A 26,991-nucleotide genomic window follows, 5' to 3' on the forward strand; every position below is an offset into this window, starting at 1 on the left:
ATATAAATGAAACTTAAATACACATTCACAGCGGTATCCATTAAGTGTGGCGGCGATAGATATTTAACTAACCCCTCGACTGTGGAAAAAAACCACGCAAATTAAATTAACTTCCGAACTGAGGCCTGAGGTGTCATATGATGCAGAAAAATGGCTGCGGTGCAGTGGTAAGATGTTGTCTTCTTATTTTACAAACGGTTTATTAACAACTTAAATCTTTAGTATTTAAACACTGAGCCACGCCTGAGCACACACATGTAGTGTAGATACGATTGTCGTGCGTTTAATGTTCAGTTAGCGTCGTAAACTAAATGTCAACTTTTTTCAGGCTTGCAACATAACATTAAAGACGAAGAAGCTTTTTGTGGTATTATTATGACTGTGACTTTGAATCAGACGCCTTCTTCAGTTACGGTGTAGATTTGGCTTATAACGACATTTTTCCCTCCTCGTCTTTTCTGACGGTTTTTCACTAGTTTTGCATTTGCCTTTGGTCATTGTCACTGCTGGCCGCAGATACCTGGACCCTACAGAGATTGTACAGGTAGTCAAACTCCTCCAAGATGGCATATTAATACGTGCCACTGCCAGAAGTTTTGGTATGTCTTCTAGCACAGTCTCAAAAGCATGGAGGTGATTTAAGGACACAGGACCGGAGAAGGTCCTTAACCAATCAGCAGGATCACTATTTGCTCTTTTGTAAGGAGCAGGATGAGAACTGTCAGAGCTCCAGCAGGACACTGGTGTCAATGTCTCTGACCAAACAATCAGAAACAAACTGCATGAAGCTGGCTTGATTGCCCAGCATGGTCTAGTGGGCCCTGTACTCAATTCAATTCAGTTCAATTCAATTTTATTTATATAGCGCCAAATCACAACAAAAGTCACCTCAAGGCGCTTCATGGATACAGAGGAAAAACCCAACAATCATATGACCCCCTATGAGCAAGCACTTTGGCGACAGTGGGAAGGAAAAACTCCCTTTTAACAGGAAGAAACCTCCGGCAGAACCAGGCTCAGGGAGGGGCGGCCATCTGCTGCGACTCACTGCAAGGCACTGTGGCATTTACACTGCCATTTCCCATAGAGTACCAGAACTGGCAGGTCCACTGGCACCCTATGTTTTTCACAGATGAGAGCAGGTTCACCCTGAGCACATGTGACAGGCATGAAAGAGTCTGTAGAAGTTATCGAGAACATGATGCTGCCTGTAATGTTGTTCACTGTGAGTGGTATGGTGGGTGGTGGCTCAGTAATGCTTTTGGGAGACATATACATGGATGGACGCGCACACTAACTCTACAGGCAGTGACACCCTGACTGCCATCAGGTATCAAGATGAAACCTTTGAGCCCTACATTGGTGCAGTGGGTCCCAGATTTCTCCTGGTGCACAACAATGCCCAGCCTCATGTGTTGAGAGTATGCAGGCAGTTCCTTGAGGATGATACCGATGTCTGGCTTCCACACTTGCCTGACTTAAATTTAGTAGAACACCTCTTGGACTTTGTTTTGGTCCAGCTGCCTCTGTCAGGTTGCACCTCAGACTGTCCAGGAGCTCAGTGATGCCCTAGTCCAGATCTCGGAGGAGATCCCCCTGGACACTATCCATCATCTCATCAGGAGCATTCCCCAACATTGTTAGACATACCTACAAGCATGTGGGGGCTATACAAACTACTGAGTACAGTTTTGAGTTAGTGCAATCAAATTTTGTGTGTTTTGAAGCTTTTAGCCGTCTGTAGGTTGATAATGTACCATCCTTTCACTCCTTACCCATTACACAGTCCTTATCAGTGTAGATATCCAACATATTTCTCAGAAATGTAGCAGCCATTCACTTTCCTGTACGTTTATTTCTCCAGATTCTTTTAGACTTTTAATTATGAACCACAGATGATAAAATCAGACATTTCTTTGCAATTTCACACATTCTATGCCTTTCTTTCACAGAGTTGTGCCATAATTAGTTTAGCTTTGTTTGTGTGACTGGGTCATGTTCGTCAGTGCTTTATCAACGATAGCAGGACCAAAAAGCTGTCTTATCTCTTTTGCCACCAGGCGTTCGCATGGCCGCAACTATGACACAGAGCTGCAGAGGTGTCGTCTTGAGGCCGCTCTTGTTGATTTTGGAGACTACCACCCACTCAAACCCATCATGGTATCAGTGTTGAGCTGCATCTCTATTCGCTTTAATTCACTGAAAACATGCAAAAACCTTGTTGTGGTTTATTAACGGGCCTGTGACAGGTTTGACTTGACCCTCTCTCAATCCGTCCAGGTGACCGATACAAAGACCCGCCGCGGGACCCGCAAAGGCAGCACCTCTTCCTCTTCATCCTCCTCTTCCTCAGCACCGCCAGACCCTCTGAGCTCCATGCTGGACGGGACCGACCCCCTGTCCATGTTTGCCGCGGCCTCGGCCGGCGAGACGCCGTCCATGTCCCACAGCAGCTCCACAGGAGTCAGTGACTTGGACAAATGTAAATTCTGAAGCATGTGCTCATTTGAAAGTGAAGCTAAATAAAGATGTGCTTTCAGGACCTGGGGAGGAGGAAGAGAGAGAAGGAAGAAGAGGCAGTGGGACCAGATTTTGAACCTTGGTCACTGAAGCGAGGGGAAATCCTGGCCAGGTTCACCACCACCGAAAAACTCTCCATAGTGAGTCCTCTATTGTAGCAGCAAGGTTGTTGTTATGCTTACCTCTTACCGTAGGGCCTGCTGTCTCATAATTTAATGCTGCTTGAAAACATAGTGGAAATGAACCTGATGGCTTCACCAATTAACAAAATATTCAAGAGAGTTTAGCACTTTTTTGATGTTCTAAAATTTAATTATAATTTGTTTTTTCTCCATAGAATCTGTTCATAGGCTCTGACAGAGGTAAGAGCAACCTGTTTCTATCACATATAATGATTTCAGAAAATTTCTGAATGCTTTCAATGTCTATAGTTATCTGAAGTATCAATAAATCCTGTGACAGCATCAGAATATATTCATTTTACTACCTAAATCCTTCCAAATTGCTTTTTTCTGTCTATCATAACCATAAATGGCAGCAAAAACAAAATGGGCAAACAAGAAGAATGTCAGCATCACTTATTAAGTTGTTATTTGGTCTTTAACTTCACAACTTATACATCACTTCCTGTTTTCACTAGGAAAAGCCACCAGTCAAGGATCGGCTGTTTCAGAGAAGGTTCGCACTCGTCTGGAGGAGCTGGATGATCTAGAGGAGGTAGGCGTCCCACTGTTGGCTGGCCTTGCATTATTCTTTCAAGAAATACAATGGGGGATGTTATTGGATCTTCTTGCCTGTGTGTGTGTGTGCAGGGCTCCCAGAGAGAGCTGCTGAACCTCTCGCAACAGGATTACGCCAACCGCATCGAGGAGCTGAACCAGTCCCTAAAGGAGGCCTGGTCCTCTGACCAGAAGGTCAAAGCCTTGAAGATTGTCATCCAGGTAATGTTTATTTAATTGGTGCTCATTTTAACTGGTGTCGCCTTAATAAATATCACCCCTGATCTGTGATCTGTGCTGCAGTGCTCCAAGCTTCTGTCCGACAATTCGGTGATCCAGTTCTACCCCAGCAAATTTGTTCTCATCACTGACATCCTTGACACATTTGGTCAGTAAAGATTTTTTTCCACAGTTGAACCTGAACAATGTGCAAGTTTTGTGACTCGGGTCCTTGTTGTTTGCAGGCCGGCTGGTGTACGACAGGATCTGGACCATGTGTTCAGACCCACGACCTTTACCAGGTAAAGTGGAAATGCTGACAATCAACTTAAAGCTTTAAATTCTTCATAGCATTTAGACGATCTTTGCACCTTCTGAAGTCATGTTGCATTGATTTAGTTTTTGTTAATTCACATTTGACTTTTGTTTGCCAGATAATTTCACAGTTGAAGATGTGAATGACACCGCAAAGGAGACGTGCCTCAACTGGTTCTACAAGATCGCCTCCATCAGAGAGCTCCTTCCCAGACTGTATCCTTCAACACCCTCAGAAGGATTTCTGTTCATAGTCTGCTTTTGGCAGGAGTTTCATTCACTCGCAGATCTGGTTTTAAAATCAAGTTCAATTCAGTTTTATTTACATAGCACCAAATCACAACAACAGTCACCTCACCTCCCTTTTAGCAGGAAGTAACCTCCAGCAGAACCAGACTCGGGGAGGAGCACCCATCTGCTGTGACCGGTTAGAGGTGTGGAGGGAGACAGGCCAAAAACACAAACTTTGAAAGAGAACCAAATATTAATAATAACGATTAAATGCAAAGTGGCTCAGCTATGTATGTTTGTAAGTAATTTGTATGTAAATTTTGTTCTTTAACCTCATGATACAGCTATGTTGAAGCTGCCATTCTCAAGTGCAACCGGTTCCTCAACAAATCGTGAGTCCTCACAGTTTATCAGCCAGTTTCCACAAGGAGTTCTCTTTAGGATACGTAACGATTTAGCAATAATATTTGGAAAATGTCATTTTAATAGCTGTGATGCATCAACCATGTTTGTAAACTGGAATAAAATCGTTTGACATAAAGAAAACACCATCTGTCCTGCCACTGTCCACAGCGGCATTCAGGAGACCCTTCCTCGGTTGACTGCCATGGTCAGAGGGATTGGAGACCCTTTGGTGGCTGCATATGCCAGAGCTTACCTCTGCAGGGTGAGATGGACTCTGCTCGTCTTTCCTTAATTTCCCTACCTTCCTGATTGTGTTTGTGGGGTGTCCTGTTTAGGCTATTGTTGCTACATCTGCAACCCACTGTGGCCCCAGCTTCTCTCCTTCATGTTATTTCAGACTTATTTCTGTCTCCTGTCGTTTGTCGTTGATGCCTCTTTTTTCTGAGTGAGCATATTGCAACTCCCCCTGTCCAGAACAGTTGCCATAAAAAAATGCTGCAAATGCATGAACAATGCTATTTTTGACTTGCCCTGTTTACCAGCTTTGTAGGTTTTGTTTGTTTCACCTATATCCTTCTTTCCAGGTGGGCATGGAGGTGGCCCCCCACCTGAAAGACAGCCTGAACCGCAACTTCTTTGACCTGCTCGGCACTTTTCGACAGATCAGCAGCGAGAACGTCCGGGCCCAGCTGGTGCTGCAGAGGGTGGAGATGCCCGAGTACCTGACACTCTACTCACCTGCCATCAGCTGGATCCTGCAGTGTATCGCGTACAGAGCTCCAGAGGTATTTACTTAGACTTTATTGAAAAAGTGGAGCTCAGTGAGAGCGTCGCAGGGGCACAAACTGATGTTTCTGCTTTTAATGCCGCTTGTGTTTCTGTTTCAGTCTCTGCTAACAGAGATGATGGAGAGATGCAAAAAACTGGGAAACAAGTGAGTGCTTTAAAATTATTAGCAGCTGTTTCTTGTCATGTGATTTACCTGGAAGTGCCACAATCCTTTTATTTCATAGAAATGACCGTTATTTTAGACAAACCTCATTTAAGATATAATTAGCATGGGTTTAGCTAAAGTTGTCACAGGATGTATGGCACAGCACTAATTCATCTTTGCTTTCCCACAGTGCTTTGCTTTTGAATTCAGTAATGAGGGCGTTCAGGCCAGAGTTTGTTGCAGCCAGAGCCACAGACTTCATCGGTATGATCAAAGACTGCGACGAGGCCGGCTTCCCAAAGGTCAGAGAACATTTCATGTTCACTGCATCGTTTTTCTTACCTTGGTTAAAAACAAAGAAGTCATCTTCTGTTTATTGGATGTGGGGAAATAAGTACAAGATAAAAAAAAGTACTTATGAAAAACAACTTAGCAGTAACATAATTAAAATATCCCAGAGCAAAACAGCTTGGAAAGGGAAAACAATTACACCACAAAAATCATCTCAGAGCTCAGTGAATTAAAGTCTAAATATGGACACAATAAGGAGCTCAAAGCGAGTGGAAACGAAACTGATGTGCTCAGCTGTATGTGCAGGAAGTGATGCAGAAGGTCTACAGCCACAGTTACATGGCCTCTGCATCAGCTAATGGAGGAATCCATCAGTGTGCTGATTCCAGCTGGATTCAAACAGCAACACTGATGACAAATTCTTTCCACTCCTTTCCCATGATGATGGCTGGATCAGATCCAGATCTGAAACCTCTTTGTTTCCTCTACATCTCCTCCAGGATTATAGTCAACACAATCAACTGGTGAAAATTCATTACTGCCAATAATTTATTGGGAAGGTTTATAAAAGCTGAAGAAAAAGTAGTCATTACACCTTCACATAATTCACAACGAGTATGAAAAATCAATCTCATTGGGTAATAAAGTCATTAAAATATATAAAGGATAGAGGCAGATGTTCAGGTCATTGTCTAAATCTTTTTGGAATGAATTTTGTCTCCTTTTCAGCATCTGTTGTTTGGCTCTCTGGGTCGCAGCCTGGCGTCTGCCGATCCTCCAGAATCCGAGAGGCTGACGATCCTGAATGAAGCCTGGAAAGTCATCACCAAAGTCCGCAGTCCTCAGGTTTTGAACCGCTGACAGTAGTTTTCAAAAGGTCCCGTTATTCCTGCCAGAATGTTCCAGATCGTTACTGAAAATCTCATTTTGGTTTGCAGGACTACATCAACTGTGCTGAAATCTGGGTGGAGTTTACCTGCAGACACTTTACAGTGAGTAGAAAGCAGTCAAGTTATTTATTTATGTTTTGGAAATGCACTACCTTTCTTAATCCTCTCTCTGCGTGACTGTCAGAAACGAGAGGTCAACACAATTTTGGCTGACATCATCAAACACATGACCCCTGACCGAGCATTTGAGGACGCCTACCCTCAGGTTGGTGCACGATGCTTCTCTGAATCTCGGCTACTCTCCACCCTCCTCTTTCCTTCTGCTCTGTACTAACTGTCTCGTGTCTGTTCTGCGTGTAGCTGCAGTCGGTGATCAGGAAGATCCTCACCTACTTCCACGACTTCTCTGTCCTCTTCTCCATGGTGAGCTTCTACAGCTTGAGCTGCAACGATGAAATTGTGATTCCAGTGCCATAAGTCGAGCTACATTTTCAGTTTTTGTTCTTTTCGGTTCTTCAGGAGCGATTCCTGCCGTTCCTGGACATGTTCCAGAAGGACAGCGTGAGGGTGGAGGTCTGCAAATCCATCATGGAGGTCTTCATCAAGTAAGAGTTCATTAAAGTCATGAGATTATTGAGAGTTGTGGCAGAAACGTTGATGTTTTGTATTGATGTTCTACTCTGTTCTCTGGCCTTTAGACACCAGGTGGAGCTCACCAGAGACCCGGTGATCCTCAACGCCATGCTGCACATCTGCAAGACCATGCACGACTCTGTCAAGTAGGGTATTCGTTTGTGTGTGTTATACAGACGTATGCTACTTTTATATCTGTGATTTAAAGTCGTCGTTTCAGCTGTGTTCGTGCGGTAACGCATTTATTTTTCTCTTTGTCTTGAAGTGCTCTTACTCTCGAAGACGAGAAAAGATCTTTGGCTCTGCTGATCATCGGCTTCATCCGCATGGTGAGATTATCACATCTACTATATTATGTCAACAACAATCACAACTGCTCTTTCGGCCTCTTGTATTGCATTGTTTTGATCTGCATCTGTTGTTTTTGTTTCAATTTTGGGTTGTTTTTTTTTCTCTGCACTTCAGGTTTCCTTTGGTCGTGACTTTGAGCAGCAGTTGAGTTTCTGTGTGGAGGCTAGAGCCACCTTCTGTAACCTGGAGCCTGTCCTGGTGCAACTCATTCATGTAAGCCTGTGTTTGTGTTTGGCATTTCAGCATTAAGTGACAGAAACCACAACGCCATCTCCTTCATGTAACCTTGTCGTTTACAGACGGTGAACCAGCTGGCCATGGAGACCAGGAGGGTGATGAGAGGGAATCACTCCCGCAAGACCGCTGCTTTCGTCAGAGTGAGTCCACACATGCAGTCTCTAATCATTTCACATCACCGTACGTTCCTCTTGGATGACTTTTTAGCAATGCCAAAGGAAAAGTCAAAAAACCACAGACTGTATATAAAAGACAGACCCATTATAAAGTAACTCATGGTTTTCTGGGCTCTGCATTTCTAAGCTTCAACATTAGCATTGGCTAATGCTAATTTATCACCTAATGCTAGCAAGCTTTTTTATAGGCCTTTCTTACAGAAATAACATTGCATGAAATTTTCCTCTCCCTCTCTCTCTTTTAGGCATGTGCCGCCTACAGTTTCATCACCATCCCGTCTCTCAGCAGCATCTTCAGTCGACTCAGCCTCTACCTGCTGTCCGGTCAGGTTGCTTTGGCCAATCAGTGTCTGTCCCAGGGTGAGTAGCTGTCTCATTCGAGATTTAAGTTTAAGATTTAGTCTATCAAAACTTGTGTCCCTGATGTTTTTACTATATTGTGATCATTTCTGTTTCTCTTGTCCTTCCCACGCCTTTTCGTACTCGTTCTCCACCTTCCTTCTTCCAGCCGATGCTTTCCTAAAGGCAGCCGTAAGCATTCTTCCGGAGGTTCCTCGTTCCATCAGCGTGGAGGGAAAACTTCGCTCTTCTGAAAACTTCCTCGTGGACTTTATCAACAGCTTCTTGGCAACGCTGCTCGTTATCCCGGTAAGGTTCATTACGGTTCAGAGGTGGGTTTACAGGAGACGGACCACACCTGTAATCGCCCATTTTTGTCTCAGTACAGCTTGACAAATGTTCTGATTTTTGTTGTTGTTGTTTTTTAACAGGACCATCCAGAGCATGGGGTGCTCTACTTAGTCCGGGGTCTGCTCAACATGGTCCAGGATTATACCTGGGAAGACAACAGCGATGCAAAGGTGCGGGTTTACATCAGTGCTCTGCCCCTGCTGGCAGCCATGAGCCAGGAAACCTATCTGTACTCTATCCCCAAAGGTAACGGCACACACATAAAGACTGAATTTACATCAGAGACCGCTAACAAAGACAGGCTCCTCTTTCACAGATTTCCCCAGGCTTATTTCTGTAAGCCCTAAAAGTTAAGAGTTTCACGCGTTGAGCTTTTACTTGTGACGTTTCCTGTTCTTGTCACATGTTGAGGACAGTGCTGTTTTCAACAAGTCTCTCACATGTCTCCAGAGGGATTCCAGTCCATTCTTTTTTAAGGAATCTCTCAAGCTCTTCCAGATTTGATGGTCTTCTGGCACAAATGTTGGTCTTCAGTTCACTCCACAGATTTTCAGTGGGGTTCAAGTCGGGGCTTTGTGCAGTAACATTCACCTTGGTCTTCTCGAGGTGGTTCTTCAGCAGTAGCAACATACGTGAGCCAGACCCAGTTTTGCTGCTGACTGTATCCTTCTCTCTTCATGATTCCCAGTTCCAGATGCATCTCCACAGCAGGTCCTCCTTAGTGCACTTAAGTCTGGCTTGAACATGTGTCTTCGGTAGAAGTGGAGTTTTTCTCCAGTCCATTCCTCAGCAGCGTTCTAGTGATTGTCAACTTCAAGATTTAAATTCCTGTCCTAGCTAAGTCATTCACTCGTGACTCAGCTGTTGTTCTGCAGTCTTTAGACACAATTACTTCCCCCACTCCCCTCCTTTTGGATGGCGGTCCCTAAGACATCATCCACTGTCCTTGGCTATCGAATCCCTTCATCTCCATCCCTATGCTTACATGGTAATATTACAGAATTTAACAAAATGGGAAATATAGGAACCCACTCTTTATCTCTCTATCCAAGAAAGCTATATTTTGAAATTGGAAATCCAAAAGATTACTACTCCTGAACCACTGCATCAGTCTTATTACAGAATACGTGACTTTAGAGAGAATAAAATATTACTACAGAAATAATATATCTTCATTTAATGACATCTGCTACATGCTTCTGACTTATCTCAGTTTGGATCAGACGCCAGGGGCTGAAACCAAGCACATCTCCACAAACACACAACTTACTGTTGTTTATTGTAACTGAATGTCCTCAATCTTATTAAGATGTTTTATTAACATGGTTATTAGATATTAGAGACATACGTGTGTGTGTGTGTATATGTATATATATAGATAGATAGATAGAATTTATTTTATATTATGTATTAGCTAATGTATTACTATTACATATTACAATGTTTTAGATAAACATGTAAATACCCCACAAATAAAAAGTAGTAGTATGTAGTATGTAGTATAGTATAAACATACTAGTAGTATGTTTAGAAATGCTAAGGAACCTTGTTCTGCAAATTCCACAGGGGGTTAATAATTCTGTCTTCATCTGTAGTAAGACAGTGAGGAGTTTTCCCCGTTAATCTAATTATTCTGTTTCCTGGCTCAGTGGATTCTAATGACACGCTCTATGGCGGAGATCCCAAATTCCTATCAGAGATCAACAAGCTGTGTGAGACTCTGATTGGACAGATCCTTGACCACCTGAAGACACTTGGTCGTGATGAGGTGAGGACACGGTGCTTTTGATATAAATTCTTAATTCAAAAAACAAAAACAAAAAGCAACTGCTTCCACGGCTGAATGAATTATTTTAATGAAAAATAATCTGGTTTTAGTGAAGATCCAGATTTCAAGCTTGCCAAAATCTGGATGCTGTGTAACCAAAGTTATGCTGCCTTCATGTACATGTGGGAATGAAAACCAAAAACTGGAAAACCACGCTGACATGCATTTCCCACTCTCTTGCAGCAGAGCACACGCCGCCAGGGCGCTCTGGCCTTCTCCCTGTTTGGGGTCCTGCTGGCTCACGGTGATCTGAGGAACAACAAGCTGAGCCAGCTGGCAGTCAACCTTTGGAACCTCAGCCACAAACATGGATACTGCGAGACCCGCACCTCCGTGAGTTCATGTTTCAGAGCTCTGAGGCCCACTCTGTACACTTTAAATCTGCTGTATTTGTGAATGCAGCCTCACTGACTTCTCATCTTTGTCTGCTGCAGGTTCGGACTCTGGAGTTCATCAAACATCAGACTCAGCAGCCGGACATGACTCATCTGTCAGATATGGTCCAGAGGCTCACGCTGCAGTCTCGCACCTGAGCTCCACACTCAATGACGTGTTACACTGCTCAATTTAAATTTGTGTAAATAAAACCTAACAAAGGAATTTTATATGCCTGTTTTCTGTGTCTGTGTGTAAACTTTTATATAGTCTGAGTACTTGAATCAGATCACCTTGACACCTTTAGTGTGTTGACTGTCCAAGACTGCAAGACAGTGGCCTCCAGCTGAGTGATTTATTCTGCAAACGACACAAACAGCCTCCCACCAAACTAAAATAGCCCCTGCTAGGGGAGAAAGGACCCCACATACTTTTATCAGGAGTTGAACCACCACCTTTAAACCTCTGATAAGCTGCAGCCTCACAGCCCAAGTTAATGACACAAGTTTAAATGGTTTCACAGAGAAACTCCCCTCTGTCTCGCTGGTGCTAGCTGTTGTTACCAGCTTATAATTTTTGTAGTTCCCAGTGCTTGCAAATAAATAACAACAAGGAAGCCGTTTCACATTCTCACACTCTTCTCAGTTGTAGTTTATTTTCTTATTTAGTGACAGCTGAAAAGTCAAACACTTCGCTTTAGCTCTCAAAGGACAAAATGATCAGAAACAGCAGTAAACAGTCATGATGACGCTCACCGACACACACTGCAGGCCTTTGGTCACACACTTCTTCCTGGTAACAACAGGACACATCTGACTAAACTGACTTTCAGGTTAAGAAAACAAAATTATTTTTTTTTCCTTTGCTTACAAAACTCAAAGGATGCTGTGAAAAATTAACACTGAATAAAAATGTAACTGACAACACGGTAACACGTGCTTGGATGTACTCGCCTGAAAGTCATTTTGGCCTGAATTTCCCTTTTGGAAGGTGGACCCGGATCTGTGGGGTAACAGAAGCCAGCAGGATGAACCTAGTTCTGAATGTTTCATGACTAACAACAGCCGTTTAAATAGGAGGATTTCTGACGACAACTGCAGAAAGAAATGGTCTCTCTCCAACATGAGATAAACACTGACGACACGGAGCGTCTACACTATTCAGTCTGTCCCTCTGCAGCTGCCAGATTCTGTGGGGAATGTCAGTAATGATGTGTTTCAATAAATTATTCTGACTGCTATTTATTAGCATACCTACTGTCTTCATTTTATTTAATATACTTAAATGCAAAAAACACAAAAACTGAAGTTCCCCAGAAATTAATGTATTGAATTATCAGACCATTTATTGTTTGTTTTTTTAATGTATTTCATTGGTTATTTGCTGTTCTTTTTATTTTATTATTAATATTGGCCTTTTAGGACTTCCACAGCCCAACACGTAACTACATGAAAGTAAACTAGAACAGCCCTCAGAGAGCAGATACGCTTTATTTTTTTGCAGTTTTAAAGAAAGCGATGAAGATGTGGATTAAAATCTGTTTCTTTGCTGATGGGAAGAAAAATGTTTAACCAAATAAAGATTACTTTACACTGGAAGACCTGAAGACATTCCAAGTTTTCTGCCATTTATTGAAGGAAAATTGTTGCACACCTTTTTCAAATAATCAGGGCTGAAAAAGGTGTTTTCAGATAACATGGAGCACAATTCGGACTTCGATAAACAACAGACTGACAAGACCTGAAGTTATCACAAGTCACAATGAGAAGTTCTCAATGTGAGCAAAAGACAAGAACGCTGTGCTCTCCGAGGGCCGATGACTTTAACACTGATAAGCAGCAGCTACTGAATGAATCATGCTTCTTATTTCGCACCGGCTGAACTGATGTTTCACCGCCTCCAAGAAAAACCTGGTTTGGACCTAAAACAGAGGCGCGAGAACGAGAGTCAAGCAGCTGGTTTAAATATTAGCAATTTACAACATGCGATGCAAGTTTAAGTCTAACAAACGTTCGTTTCACAGTGTCCGATTTCGCTCCTTTCATTAAAAAAGGTCACTTTTGCAGCTGTGTAAGTGCTTTAAAAAGTCGCCACAATTTGATGTCTTGCAGTTGGGACAAAAAGTCAAATCCGAGGGTTTTTTATTCTTTTTTTTTGGGGGGGGGGGGGGGGGGGGGGGCACAGAATTCATCTTGGAGATTTAAAGCAACTCAGCAGCAGTTCAGCCAGCATAGGGCAAAAAGTTGAACCACACAACAACGGAGCCGTTTGATACAGACAGTTGTGTGTTTGCAGTAGTGTTACACAACAGAAATGACACTGCAGAGTGGTTTGTTTGGTGGATGTTTAAGGTGCAACGTGACCTCTGATAATAACTTCAGAGCTCTGATGGGGGTTGTTTGTTTTTTTTTAATGTCCATTAAACCGCAGATGAGATGCTGAAACCTGACCTCAACTAAAGAGCATAATTTAATATCCTACTGAGAGAAGATGAAGAAGAAACCTGTAACGGATTAAGTTGAAAAACGCCAACAGCAGCTATACCGTGGCAAGTTGGAGACTTGCTGTGAGTCAACTAAACCCTCTTATCTGCGACATTATGTCATGGAGACAGACTTGTGATGCTGTCCTCTCCACTGAGACTCCAACTACCTCCTAGGAGCAGGTTTTCACAAGCAGTGAGGACAGTTGTGATGTCTTGTTTAAAAATCTTACACCCTTAAAGAACAAAAATGATGATTAAAATAATTGTATATAACAGTTCAACACAAAAACAGTTTGCAGTTTGGCGTTGTCAGTCCAGGCAGTGCTGACGGGGGTGTTTTTTTTGTATTCGTTTGTTTTGCCGGTCCAATAGTTTTTCTTTCTTTTTTTTGACTGGATGATTTGAGAGATGATGTTTCTGTTAAACAGCACACCTCTGAAATCACAGACCACCACCGTGCCCTGACCCCGCGGTGGACCTGAAGGAAGGAGGCTGGGTGGTCTTATTCATTATTTTTCGTGTGTTTGTTCTTGATTCCCTCGTCCCAGGCTGCGTGCTCAGTCTAATTCTATGGGGCTGTCCTCTGGAGGTTCTTCAGTTCCGTCATCCTCCTCACCCGAACCCATCAGGCTGTTCAGCAGATTGCCTGCAGGGTGCAAAACAACAATCATCAGTCTTTCAAAGGCTGCTGCAGAGCCAACTGTGAGGTGAAATAGGGCTGTGCGATATATCGGGATATGACATTTTGGTCATAAGACAGCTAACAGATAACAGATAACGATATAAATCACAGAAATTTAACATTTTCTGTAAATTCTGTGAATCTCGGGCAGCTCGACTTGTGTAAAGTGTTTCCAGCTGGGCGTCGTGTACCTGGAGTCGAGTGTTTTAACAGATGCATGAAACTACACATTTTTAGACATAAGTTGTAAAGGCCGTCGTTTTCTTTGTGAGTATTTATTACACGGCGTGCTGCGGGAAAAAGCCTGTTCTAACGTTTGAGTCTAAGGTTTATTTTGTAGCACCTGGCGGCTCTTTGTTTCTCATCCGTAAGTACTCTGCATACTCTTTTACGTGATTCAGTTTATTTTGAAAAGTCTCAACAGAATCTTGAGCTTTATTGTGAAAGGTTTGTGGAAGATAAACAAGCGGAAACGCGATGGTTTTACTGTCGTTGTTGCTAACGACAACGCATAAAAACAGTCGCTTGTCCGTCCATAGTGTGGTTATATTAAATATAAGAGAAAGAAAGAACTTTAAGAAATTAATATAGCCACTACAGTGATCATCAAAACAATGAAAAAATATTGCCGTAAACAGTTTATTTTGCGACACCACGAAACAAACGATGGCATAAAATGAAACGATAGACATTTTTATATCATCATCCGATATATATATATCGTTATATCGAACAGCCCTAAGGTGAAATATATCTTTATTTTACTGACAAGGAACACAAAAAACAAACAACTGCAGGAAAACATTTAAACTTTAATAATTTAAAAGATTTGGATTAAACATTTCCAGCGGTAAGCTGAGCCATCCATCATGGTCTCCATTTCTGCTCTTTCGTATTTGGCCACAAGCCTCCTTCTGTCAGAGCATCTGCCACCTTATTAGTCTCCTACTTCAAATTCCAACAGAGACGTAAAAAAGAGAAATAGAAATCTCAAATAGAAACGGATAAAGTTAATATCCAGCTTTTTAAACTGTTTTTGGTGGTCTGGTGATTCCACACAAAGTGTTTATGTCCATGTGGCCACTGAAACTACAGTGATGATATTCCCTTCATTTTTATTTTTTTACATATAAGTTACTGGGGGTTAAAACCAGGTCAGACAGCCTACATTCTACATGGGTAAAAGTCACAACTACAAACAGTTCCTTTAATTAAGCTGCCTGTTATTTTACATCTTGTCTAATAGCTTTTGAAGCACCTTCATAAATGATGCAGAGGCTTCAGGGAATTTCTTGATAGCATCACATTCAAAAGTAGCTGGTGATGAAAAACATCGCTATCAGTCTTTCTCTTCATCTTGCTGGTAAGTCTATTAACGGGTGTGTGTGTGTGTGTGTGTGTATATATACACATCAGTTTTGTGTTTGCCAACTCACCTAGTAGTCCGCCATACGATGGGGACTGTTTGGGTGGAACGCCAAAGAAAAGCTGTCCTATTCTGTCGAGATACTGAGGAGTCACAAAAATGTCAAGAGAGAGAGGAAGAGAGGATTACACCTGAGTAGAGTCTGTGTTTACAGGCAGTTTAACCCCATAATGAAACTTCAATGACAGACTTTCTCCAACATCTTTAACCAAATGAATTCAAAGGTTAAGTTAGCCTAGTGCACATGGTGTAGTCATTTGTTACATAAATTTTGGGCAAAGACAATAAACAGTATGAAGCTCAACACTCACCTCATTATACATGGGATCCCTCTTCAGGGAAGGCTGATATTGCTCACATAACACTGTGAAAACTGTTAATTTACCCCTAAAAAAAACAAACAAAAAGCATCTAAATGATGAAAACAATTCACTGATATTTTTAAGCTTACTTCTGTCAGGCATGATAAGCAAACTCAACAATCCCAACATCTGTCCTCACCCGTCCACTGCCAGCAGCAGAAACCAGATAAAGTTTAGTAGAGGCTGCACGAAAGGAGGGCCCCTCTCTATGGACGGGTGTTTCTCTGTGTACGTGCTGAACACCACGGAAGCGCTGTTTTTGTTCTTTAAGCAGAGGAACCTGGAGGGTTTGAGAGTTGAGAGAAGAAAGGGAGAGTTATGGAGATGGCATGATAATAAAGGTAAATGATGCTCAAAGCCTCTTTGAAGAAATGGCTGACAGACTAAAAATAGATGCAGCTGCTGGTCGACATGTTGGAGATGGATGCGTCAGTACCATTTTCTTCATTTCTACTGCTTCTGAACACTGACACTATACTCAATACTCCTGAGGGGTAAACTGCAAACCAAGTTCCACACAGCTAAGCTTTCTTGCATTTAGCTGGTTCAACAAAACCTACATCCCCAGTTTATAACAGGAATCACTAGCACTGTCATCAAATTTCTCTGTTAAGGTGGAATTTCTGTTTCAGACTGTGCTTGGTCACTCACATAAAAATGCATGACATGTGACTCTCCTGCACAAAAAGATTCCTATGAGCGCCACCTACTCCAATCAGAAACATTAGAAAACCACAGATGAATTGCCCTCTAACCTAATAACTGGTTGTGTTATCTTTGGCAGCAAGACCTGCAATCAAGCATTTGTCATAACCGCCTGTTTAGTGTCATGTCAAACATCTCAATCAGATTTAAGTCTGAACTTTGACTAGGACACTCCAAAACCGTGATTTTATTGAGTTATTTATTCATTTATGTTTAACCATTCAGAGATGGGATGCATAAGTGTACTTGAGCTTCAAGTCATGAACTGATGGTCGGACATTCTCCTTCAGGAGAAAGCAGAATTCATGGTGCCATCAGTTACAGCAGGTCATGCAAGCGCCAAAGCAGCTCCAAACCATCACACTACCACCACCATGTGTGACTGTTGGTATGAACTTTTTATGAAATGCTGTCTTAGTTTTACCGCAGAATATTTCCCAAAAGTCTTGGGGATCATCAAGATGTTTTTTTTCTTGGAAAATGTGAGACTTTGTGTTGTATTTGGCCTCCTTGGAGCTCTCCCATGCAGGCCCTTTTTGCCCAGTCTCTGATTTGGGTAGGCTAGCCACTCCTAGGAAGGTTCACTACTGTTGCAAGTTTTCTCCATTTATCGATAATGGCTCTGACTGGCTCACTGGAGTCCCAAAGCCTTAGAAATGACTATCCAAGCCTTTCCACGCTGATAACTGTCAACTTTGTTTCTTAGCTGTTCTTGAGTTTCTGTAGATCACTGCATGTTGAGATCTTTTAGCCTGCTTCACTTTGTCAGACAGGTTCTATTTAAGTGATGTCTTGATCAAACAGATCTGGCATTGATCAGGCCGGTGTTTAGCTAATGAAATCAAACTCAGCTTTCCAAAAAACAAACAAAAAAACAACAACCACACAGCTAAATTTAGCTCCCTCCCCCTTTCCTAATTTTGCATCCGAGAATAGACAAGGTGACAGTTCACTTACTGTAGGACGGCCTGCGCCACAAACATGTCAACCTCACTGCGGAAGCCTCGTGATGCTGAATACTCCACCAACATGTGTGCACAGCCCTCCCCGTCAGAGGAATGCAGGAAGTGATAACGAGACTCACTGTAGTTTTGCTCTGACGATTTAAAAGAAAAATACAACAACATCTTAATTTCCAAGAGGGCAACATCAGGACAGTAATGATGTAGCAAGCAAAACAAAACAACGTTACCAGGAAACACACAAAACAGGATGTCATTATACACAGAAGATGTCATGCGAGCATAATTAGTCAAGACGGACTGATACAAGGAGCAAATGCCCTGTGTTTCTAGAATAAGGACACACTCTGACCTTGTGATATGACACTATGTTTTAACACATACAAAGCTATTGAATTTTAAACCCAGTTTCAAAAAGTTGAAACACTGTGTATAATATAAATAAAAACAAAATTCAGGGATTTCATAAACCCACAAACTCCTTTGATTTAAAATAGAATATCCATTGTTTGAAATGAAAAAAAAATGCACCATTATTTTAAAAGATTAGTTCATTTTGAATTTGATGGCAGCTAAAATGTCTCAAAAGTGTTTTAAAGACATTGGATGTCTTTAAAACATTTAAACTGCTGATCAGTACATTTGTTGCCCCCTTTTCAACAAAAATGTTGGAAAGGGGGCAACAAAAGGCTGGAAATGCAAGTGGCACAAAAAGAAACAGTGAGAGGAATATTTTCTAAACTAACTGGAAAGCAGTCAGTAACATGATTGGGTTTTAAAAAGGGCATCTTAGAGAAGCAGAGTAAAGTATGTAAAGGTTGGCAGAGTTTCACCAATCTGCAAAAAACAGTCTACAACTTGTGTAACAATGTCAAAATGATGTTCTTAAGTGTAAAGCTGTGAACACTTTGAATATCTCATCTATCTGTACAGATTTTAGAGCAACATATGCTCCCATCTGGATGTCTTTTACATCGAAGGCCTTGCATATCTCAGTGAGACAATGCCAAACTGCAGCTACTACTACTACAACAGCATGGCTCCTTACTAGAAGAAGATGTAGGTGGTGAACTGTCCTGCCTGCAGTACACTACACTCTCACCAACTGAAAACATTTAGTGCTTCATGAAGAAAATATTCAGCAACAGTCAGGACTATAAAGCAGCTGGAATCTCTATAAGACAAGAATGGGACCCTTTTGCTAACATTCTTCTCCCAAGGGTCAAAGAACTGCTCTCCTCAGCTCGAGGAGACTTGTTGGAGATGTGTTGCTGCCGTCAAATTCAAAATGAGCTAATAGTTTTCTTAAAATGGTTCATCTCAGTTTAAACAGTTGATATGTTTTCTATGTTCTATTGTAAATAAAATATGTACTTGTGTAATTTGTGAATTATTGCATTCTGATTTTATTTACATTTCACACAGAGCCCCAACTTCTTTGGAATAGGGTGTTGCGTGTGTTCTCTGAGTATTCTAGACATCATACACACCCACAATTAAATCTAGTGTGTATGTGCATCAAAACATTTTGTATGTTTTCTATTGATCAAGCCAATCAGCCATTCACAAAGTGTGTAATCTGGTATTAATAATTACTTTGCAGTCATGGGTTCACTGTTAATAATCAATATATCTCACAAACTATCAGTAAACCGATGGTGTCTACTGATATCTTAATACGTACGTTCAAAAACATTCTACTCTCTGCGCTACATAATCAATATGATCAACTTTTACCTTTCCACAAAGTGACAGCAAGCAGCTGGTGTAGTTTTGGATGACCCAGCTTGCCAGACCCTCCTGTGGACCATTTCAAGGCTCTGGAAACAAATGCTACTCTCTCTGGAGAGTTCTGGTCCATCTGGCTGAACAGTTTAGCCAGACATTCTTAAAAAAATAAATAAATAAATCAGAGAAATATAAATGAAATATAAATGAAATGCCCTGTTGTGCAGACTTCTTTGACTATCATGAGGATTTATAACTGCATCATTTGCGATCAGTTATACACACAGATAGAGAAGTGAGCTTTAGCTGATCAGTACAGTAGTCAAGGCCAAACAATTATTTATTATATGAAGCACAAATCCACAGTTCAGCTATTGCAGCAGTTAATCATCAGGATATGTTTGATAAACTACACATATTCTATATGTGATTTTAGTTTGGTAATATTTATTTCAATAGAAAGAAATGTATTTACCACTATTTACAAGAAGTCTTGTAGATGAACTTTAAAAGACAAAGTCTTGCACCCACCTAATATTTCATCTTCAACTTTTGTCTCAGATTTCTCCAAAACCTCCAGAACCAGCATGGACAGATCTGCTGCGCTGTTTTGCTGCAAACCAAAACACAGCAAGTGTAATTTTTTTTTTTTTTTAAATCTACACGTCCGGAACTGTCTGGAACTTGGGTTAATGATCTACTATAAAATATTCTAATTACACAAAACAAGTCAATTATTACAGCCAAAATTATTTGCTTTCTAACAAACTCAGTGCTGCATGTACCTGGTTGTAGCTGAAGAAGAGCAGTGCTCCGTTATACATCAGCTCCCTGGCCTCCGCATGTTTCCCCTGTGACATGTACCTGATGCAAGACAGAGTATCAGTATTACACAAGAGATGACACTATCCGTTTCCAAGGCACACAAGCTCAGTCCTGCTTCCCTTTTTTTTTTTTCTTTTCACAGCAGGTATCAATGAAGGAAAACAATATTTTAGACTCCCTTTATTTCCAGGTGTTAACACTTCAATCATGAAAACCAGTGAATGAGCAGCTAAGCAGTATTGCACCTTGACTAATAATTTTATTGCACTAAATAGAGCTCAGATTTCATAGTGTTGGAGTAGGGAGTTAAGACTGAGCTTTTATGACAAAAACTGGAACACTCAACAAACGCTTAGGCTTATTCAGGTCTCTAAATGGACTGGCTGTGAATGAAGACACTTTTGCTAGCGATAACACGTCCAGCCATCGCGGTCCAGACCGCGACAGTGCAGAATGTTGCTAACTGGCTAACTCAGCCGGACATCTTCAACTAACAAGTTTTTGCAACCTCAGCAGTTACTAAAATCGTTAGCCGCTAGATTCGGTTATGTACGAATAAAGAGACTTTCAAGTTTCACACAAAAGCAGAATATCTGTGGTAGGCATTGTCCGGGTAGCTAACTACACTTCAGCCATCAAAAGCAAACACATAGCTGGCTAACTAGCATTAGTTAGCAGTCCCGTTTTGAGACTAGATGGAAAACGCGACCGTCCAAACAAACACAAGGATCACGAAGAGTGGGTGGGCCCGCTGTGAAAGCAGACCAATCACAGACAGTCAGGTGTAAAAGCAAGGTTGACAGCAGAATGATCTGGAACAGGCAGGCCTCGAAGCCAAACGGCAATTATAACCGAATGAACAAGCGTAAAAACGAAGTCTCACCTAAAAAATAAAGTCCTGTACATCTGATGTGCTTCGTAATAATCCCCCTTTTCTACGCTGGCTCGCAGTTTTCCTTCCACCCTCTGTACGCCTCCACGGTTTCTGGCACTGGAGCACCTCAGAGACTCCTGCTCCGACATCGTTGCTCCTCCGTAGCAGCAGCAGCACACCCAGCGACTGTTGACAGGGGTGAACCCGGAAAGCTTTAAACTTAATGGACCCTCGTCGCTTGCCGTAGCCGGTGGATCGCAGTAGGTGTAAAAATTATGGAAGCATGAAAACTTTTGAAACCTTTTTGTAACCAGCAGAGGATGCTTGAGGCAACACGGTAACGAGGTTAATTGTAGGGAAAATCAAACTAAAAATAAAAACATTATTTAAAAAAAAGGAGATTCACCGGGTTTTTTTTTTTGGCATATATTATTAAATGCTTGGATAGTAAGTAACATATTTGCATCCTGATGCCGGACTTTAATTGATTAATTACTGTTAATTACTATAACAGATTGAGTTATCTAGATTTGGAGCAAAACTTGAAAACGGGATTTATAGTGAAGAATAAATAAATCATAGTTTTGTAGAGTGGCAGAGATGCTAAATATGTGTGCCATCTGGTGAACTTATTGTCATACATTAGCTAGCTGTAAAGCCAGCTTTCTGATATGTGTTGTGCTTACAGACTGTACTGTTACTGTTCTTCTGGTGTCTGTAGAAAGCTATATGAGAAACATTACTAATCAGGAAAGATCACAGATAGAACATTTCTATAGATATTTGCTGTAATTACAACAACAGGAGGATCATTTCATACAGCTTAAGTTACTTGTATCTGTCACTCAACTTTTTATAACAGTCAAAAACGCGTCTTAATACACTTGAATCTGGAATAAATCTGGAACCTGAAAATAGACGAGGTGTAGGGGTTATAGGTTATATCCTATAACAACTTTTTCTTGTTGTGGTTTTGAGTCTATAGCAATATTAGTACTAATGGAATTTATTTAGCCAGAGGACATTTGGCATACTTGGTGACTCTGACTGTAGTTTTTGGGAGTGAAAGTATAAGAGCACATAGTGTATTGAATACTTGATGTAACTAACTCTGCTTCACTATTCTTATATTCGTTATCAGCATTTTAGCTACATTATCAAGAGAAGTCTGTGGAAAAATTTACTTATCAAAGCTAGGTAATCACAGTTGTCTGACAGCCATACATTTGAAAAATTTAAGTGATTGTTGTTTCATGAGTATATTTAAGTGTACATTTATTTGTTATCATATTATCATGTTATCATATTTAAGAGCACATTTATTTGTTATCTATAATAACACATAAGTGACAGACAAGTTAGTTCTTTTAAATTTTTATATATTTTTGTAGGTTTTGCAGTTTTTTTCCCCACTTAAATTATGGAAGAAGAATGAAAAGCAGAAGTAAATTTGATAAAATATTCATTTATAAAATGCTAATTCTGCAAACAGTGACTTTTATGCATCAGTAGACAAATTCAGCTAAATATTTGGGCCACATAATCAGCAATCAGTACTTTGCTGAGAAAAGTAAACAGTAAACATTTAAGCATTTAGTAGCTGTAAACAGCCATCTGGAGAACACAAAGTGATGAAAAATTGATGGATTAATCTAATTAAGAATATAAAAATGAATATGAAATATATGTTTAAACAATCTAGGGTATGTTGGAAACTATAATACATACCACTGTCCACTGCTGAACAGTGGCAAACACCTCCACCTCCACCATCTTTCCAACTTGTTGCACATAATTCCCTTTCTTCTTCTCTTCTCTCTCTACATATATCCCAGTCTTTTAGCCAGTGCAGAGGTCATATCAGCCAGCAGCACCTCCCTCATGTGGTCTTCTCTTCTCTGTAGCTCGTGGACAAAATGCCCCTTCAGCTCCATTACCTCCATCACACGCTCCACCAGCTGCCTGCGTGTAACACTTCTTTCCTCTGCAGGGCGGTCGGGACTGTTATCCACCAGTTCAGGCCTCTGGCCACACAGTGCCACAGCCCTTTTCAGATTTCCAGCATCTGCATCAAGCAGCTGATCTAAAGTGTTCCTTCGACCCAGACGGTCTGCATGAGTGAGCACTGGGATAATGTACCTCTTGACTTCCACACCGAACAGTTCCATTGTGGCTTGGACTGCTTGGGCAGCATCCTGCTCAGCCCCCTTGGTGAAGCCTGGAGCACGCATCACCAGTAGAAAGGCATGTGGTCCGGGACTGGCAAGCTGGACACTCCTCAGAACTTCCAGTGCTCTCTCTTTGTTCCCTAGTGACGTCCCCAAAAGATCCGGGCTCTGAATTACTATAAGTTCTCTACCATCTATAAAAGCCCTTTGCACAGTACTCTCCTTTAGAGGAACCCTTTTGGTGCTTCTCTCACTGTTGTTCATTAAAGTATCTGCTAAGGAAGTCCGTCCTCCACCAGGAAGCCCCAGGAGGACCAGCCTGAGACCTGGTTTCTTGGGAATGCTGCCGCCAGAGGGATCAAGCATTTGGTTCAGCAAGCTGCTAATGACTTGATCATTCTGTGAGTTCAAAGACCCGTCTCTGGATGAATCTACAGAGATAATACAATATTATTTTAGAATAAAAAAAAGCCTTATGGGGTAAAGCTGTGATTCTAAATCAAAAAGAGCTCAATCTGATTATCTAAAATTTCATTTTTTTTTCATTTTCTCAGTTGGGAAATTTATAAGAAGAGCCGTAAGAACTTGTGTGGAATAACAATATTTGCTGCTGAAAACAATACAATACATGCCAAAGATGGTGATTCAGGAAAAGAGGGCACATCGTTGCCTCAATTACATACAGTCAGTGACATAAGAATGAATTTTGTGTCACATCAGTGAATGCTTTAGGCCAGTTTGAGAGATAGTGTAGGACCATTTGTCTGAAACCTGAGACTGAGCTGAAAGTGGACCTTGTGCTCAGGATAATGATCCTGAACAGATTTGCAAGTACAACAAGAAATATATCTCAGAAAGATGAATCACTCCATAATCCTTATAATGCAAAATGGGCATTATAAGGGCGCAAGAACCTGAAATATCCTGAAACTGAAGGAGTTTTGAATGAGAGTTCTTAAACATACCAGAAAACCTCTCATAAGGTTGATTCTGTAAAACCACTAGCTTCTGAGACCATTGATCGTTTTGTGAGACAAATCCCATAAAAGCACAAAAACAAACTACAAAAAATGAACAAATACATATTGATATATAGAGTATGTAGCTAAATATAGCTAATAAAAATGACAACAAACTGACTGTTGATGGCTTTGATGACAGCAGCGATCCACTTGAACCTTGAGGAAAATGCTGATGAAGCAAGCAGACAGAAATTTACATTAGTGTTGTAATTACTCGCATGTATCACAGAAACAGCTGTGATGCCTTCACATTTTAAACTGCTGTCACATGTCTGCTTGCACTGCTGGGTCACGTCCTCTGATAGCCACTCAGATTCTAAACGTTTTCTTTTACGCTCTCTCCGAAAAAGCCTATTTGCAACACGCAGTGAAGAGAAAACGAAATCCAACAAAGATACGAGAAATACTTACTGGCTAAAAAGCGCCAAATCCGAGACAGCCACTTAAACAAGGTCTGGATTACTGAGACACGAGACATGGAGTGGAAAAAGTCAGCTCCAGTTTAACAGATTTTGTTTTAAATGGTAAAATGGGGGATGTGCTTTATACCTCGGAGGGTTCCCACAAGCCGACTTATCCACCCCCAAAGAGCTGACAGACCTGAAGGGAAAAGAAATAATCAGTGCGCATGAATTAACTCAGTTTCATTTTGCTGGTTTTGTCCTGAAACTTGGAAGTCAAAGTGATGTATTGGCTTAGATAAACTCACCAGTTAAAGAACAAAAGAGACGAATCGGCCATCGAATCAGAGCTGGGAGAGCTGCAGGGAAGTGTGGCTAGAATGAGTATCGCAGAGTGTGATAATAACAGGGAGACTTATTTATTCATTTTCTATAATGAACATGGATTTATTCATATGCCATAACTGTAGGATCCATACTGCCCTCTTGTATTTGTTTCTTTTGGATTTACTATAATCAAACTCTACATTCAGTCAGCTGATACAGGACAAAAGACACACTGTAGACATGAGCAAGTGGTGTATGAACACAGAGAGAGAAAACAGCTGATTAAAGACGAAACACTCATTGAATCGTGGGAAATCTGCAGCATCCTAAGCATATTGCTGCATAACTAAGAGATGATTCAGTGTATCTTTTGTCCTGTCTCCCTCTCTGAGCCTGGTTCTGATGGAGGTTGCTTCCTGTTAAAAGGGAGTTTTTCCTCCCTGATGTTGCCAAATGCTCGCTCATAAGGGGTTGTTCTGATTGTTGAGGTTTTCTCTATTATTGTCAGAAAATGCCTGAGATTACTGTTGTGATTTGGTGCTATATAAATAAAACTGAGTTGAGTTGAATTTAACTGAATTGAATTAAATTGAACGGGGACTGATTATTTATGATCTTCATGCGAAGAGAAGGATTTTAAATTTGATTAAGCATTTAACTGGCAGCCAGTAAAGAGAAGCCAGTATAGGAGAAATATGCTCTTTCTAGTCTCTGTCCCATTTTGAATCATTTAAGTGTTCAGATGACAGGTTATTGATTCGATTTAAAAATTTAGACTAGTGTGTTGTATGTTTGTGGTATGTTACTCGCAATTACCCCCTCCACCCCCCTTATCTCCTGTCTTTCGATAACTTGGCCTCACACCCTGTCAGGTCTGGCATGACAACCACTCAGATAATAATGTGAGATCTAAAATAAAAGATATAAAAAATAAATAAATAAAAGAAAACAACAAGAGGAGCCTATAGACTGTCTACAGCACTCCTCTTGGCAATGCAAAGGTGTTTGCCACATTTGCATTGCTAAAAGTGCTGGACAGGAGAAGTTTAAAAGAAAAAGAAATGGAAAAAAAAAACATCTGTTTACTACCTGAAAATAGTTCACTATTACAGATTCATTATTTATTTTCCAGACTCAGTAAAAGTCATTAAACAGTACAAGTGTGGGTGTTGCTGTGTGACTGACTCTGTGAGAACCTGTAGAGAAGATACCCCACCACGGTAAAAAGTCCCATCTGGACACTGTTGGTGTTCATCCACCAGCCTATCAAGGAGACGGCAGGGAGGCAAACATGACATTAGCGGTGCAGAGCTGTTCACAGCTTAGCATCAGTTTAGCCTTTCAACCACATTTAGAGAAAAAAAATAGAAATGAAATCCCCTGAAGGATCCCAAGAAAGCTGTGTCACATGGTTTTTGATTGTTTACACTTATTTTTAAGACTTAACTTGGCTGTAAAGACCGCAAACTACAATGCCTGAACTCAACACTTTACATGTAACATACATTTTGCAGCAATAAAGATGCATCATCAGAATATGATACTAAAAAAAAGACCAATAAATTTAAAAAAAACATGTCAATATCACATTTTTTGTGTGTAAATTTTTATTTTTATGTATATTTTGCCTACCTGCATCCTCAGGGGTGTCTTTCTCACACTGACACTCCATGTCTCAGCAGATGGGAACGCTGTAGTTGGTGTGAAGGTAAGAAGAACAGGCAGCACAACTTCTGCTCAGAGCTAACACAGGTTAAACAAGCTGCTTGAAAAACGCTGCAACGTTTATGTAATTTTCCTAACTGTTCAGTTATAAGGAGGAATAAACTCATCTGATTAATAGGTGTCTAGACTACAAGACAGCTGAAAAACCAAACATAACGTAATGTTGTTAAGTCCTTTTTGAGCTATATCGACAGCAAAATGCTCATGAAGAGCTTTTACCTGATGTGTAGTCAGATAATCGCCCTCCAAGAGTGACATCAGCTTTCAGACTGTCAGTACAACTCACATGGGGTTAAAACTCTGATTTCTTCTTCCTGCTTTTGCGCAAGTATTAGCCTGCGCAGGCCTGCCCTCATCAGGAACAGTACTTCCTTTTTGTTATGCAGCAAAACAAATCATTGACGAGGCCCAGGAATGCTGATCATGCAGTTTGACCTGGGACACACCCTTTTTTGTGCAACATGAACAACTAGAAATGCAGCTTA

The 26,991-nt window shown here is 41.1% G+C and overlaps 3 protein-coding genes across 10 annotated transcripts; 1 reads left to right on the plus strand and 2 right to left on the minus strand.

Annotated features, from left to right (window-relative positions):
• Window positions 1-14: 14 nt before the first annotated feature.
• On the plus strand, window positions 15-11,661 carry vps35l (VPS35 endosomal protein sorting factor like). 4 transcript variants are annotated; one of them, XM_085169784.1, is made up of 30 exons: window positions 15-167; window positions 2,061-2,160; window positions 2,281-2,463; window positions 2,541-2,660; window positions 2,858-2,882; window positions 3,161-3,237; window positions 3,333-3,461; window positions 3,543-3,627; window positions 3,704-3,760; window positions 3,893-3,989; window positions 4,349-4,396; window positions 4,578-4,671; window positions 4,994-5,194; window positions 5,297-5,343; window positions 5,534-5,645; window positions 6,364-6,480; window positions 6,573-6,626; window positions 6,709-6,789; window positions 6,885-6,947; window positions 7,044-7,129; window positions 7,223-7,303; window positions 7,423-7,486; window positions 7,623-7,721; window positions 7,808-7,885; window positions 8,167-8,281; window positions 8,430-8,569; window positions 8,692-8,857; window positions 10,261-10,379; window positions 10,623-10,772; window positions 10,874-11,661. In XM_085169784.1, the coding sequence occupies exons 1-30, from the start codon at window positions 151-153 to the stop codon at window positions 10,970-10,972; spliced, it is 2,904 nt and encodes a 967-aa protein (XP_085025910.1). In that variant the 5' UTR covers window positions 15-150; the 3' UTR covers window positions 10,973-11,661. The 4 variants fall into 4 exon arrangements, with proteins under 4 accessions (XP_085025910.1, XP_085025911.1, XP_085025908.1 ...); XM_085169785.1 differs by having other exon boundaries at window positions 10,626-10,772; XM_085169782.1 differs by lacking the exon at window positions 15-167 and having other exon boundaries at window positions 1,032-2,160; window positions 10,626-10,772.
• On the minus strand, window positions 11,435-21,074 carry get4 (guided entry of tail-anchored proteins factor 4). 4 transcript variants are annotated; one of them, XR_014875648.1, is made up of 10 exons: window positions 20,873-21,073; window positions 19,950-20,028; window positions 19,696-19,777; window positions 19,174-19,323; window positions 17,432-17,570; window positions 15,909-16,049; window positions 15,719-15,794; window positions 15,418-15,490; window positions 13,733-13,945; window positions 11,435-12,735 (listed from the first exon to the last, which is right to left on the minus strand). XR_014875648.1 is itself a non-coding variant. In XM_085169794.1 (9 exons), exons 1-9 carry the CDS (start codon window positions 21,010-21,012, stop codon window positions 13,857-13,859), a joined length of 969 nt encoding a protein of 322 aa, XP_085025920.1. In that variant the 5' UTR covers window positions 21,013-21,073; the 3' UTR covers window positions 12,985-13,856. The 4 variants fall into 4 exon arrangements, 3 of the variants coding, with proteins under 3 accessions (XP_085025920.1, XP_085025922.1, XP_085025921.1); XM_085169794.1 differs by lacking the exon at window positions 11,435-12,735 and having other exon boundaries at window positions 12,985-13,945; XM_085169796.1 differs by lacking the exons at window positions 11,435-12,735; window positions 13,733-13,945 and adding an exon at window positions 14,776-14,926 and having other exon boundaries at window positions 20,873-21,074.
• Window positions 21,075-21,187: 113 nt separating this feature from the next.
• Window positions 21,188-26,925, minus strand: LOC146513078 (GTPase IMAP family member 7-like). Of its 2 annotated transcripts, none has more exons than XM_085169793.1 (8): window positions 26,726-26,925; window positions 26,414-26,514; window positions 25,967-26,044; window positions 24,763-24,813; window positions 24,603-24,653; window positions 24,465-24,515; window positions 24,172-24,222; window positions 21,188-23,462 (listed from the first exon to the last, which is right to left on the minus strand). In XM_085169793.1, exons 2-8 carry the CDS (start codon window positions 26,451-26,453, stop codon window positions 22,684-22,686), a joined length of 1,101 nt encoding a protein of 366 aa, XP_085025919.1. In that variant the 5' UTR covers window positions 26,454-26,514; window positions 26,726-26,925; the 3' UTR covers window positions 21,188-22,683. The 2 variants fall into 2 exon arrangements, with proteins under 2 accessions (XP_085025919.1, XP_085025918.1); XM_085169792.1 differs by having other exon boundaries at window positions 26,414-26,524.
• Between the last annotated feature and the right edge of the window lie 66 nt (window positions 26,926-26,991).

Source organism: Neolamprologus multifasciatus, chromosome 8, assembly GCF_963576455.1.
Source record: "Neolamprologus multifasciatus chromosome 8, fNeoMul1.2, whole genome shotgun sequence".
Classification (NCBI taxonomy): Eukaryota; Metazoa; Chordata; class Actinopteri; order Cichliformes; family Cichlidae; genus Neolamprologus; species Neolamprologus multifasciatus.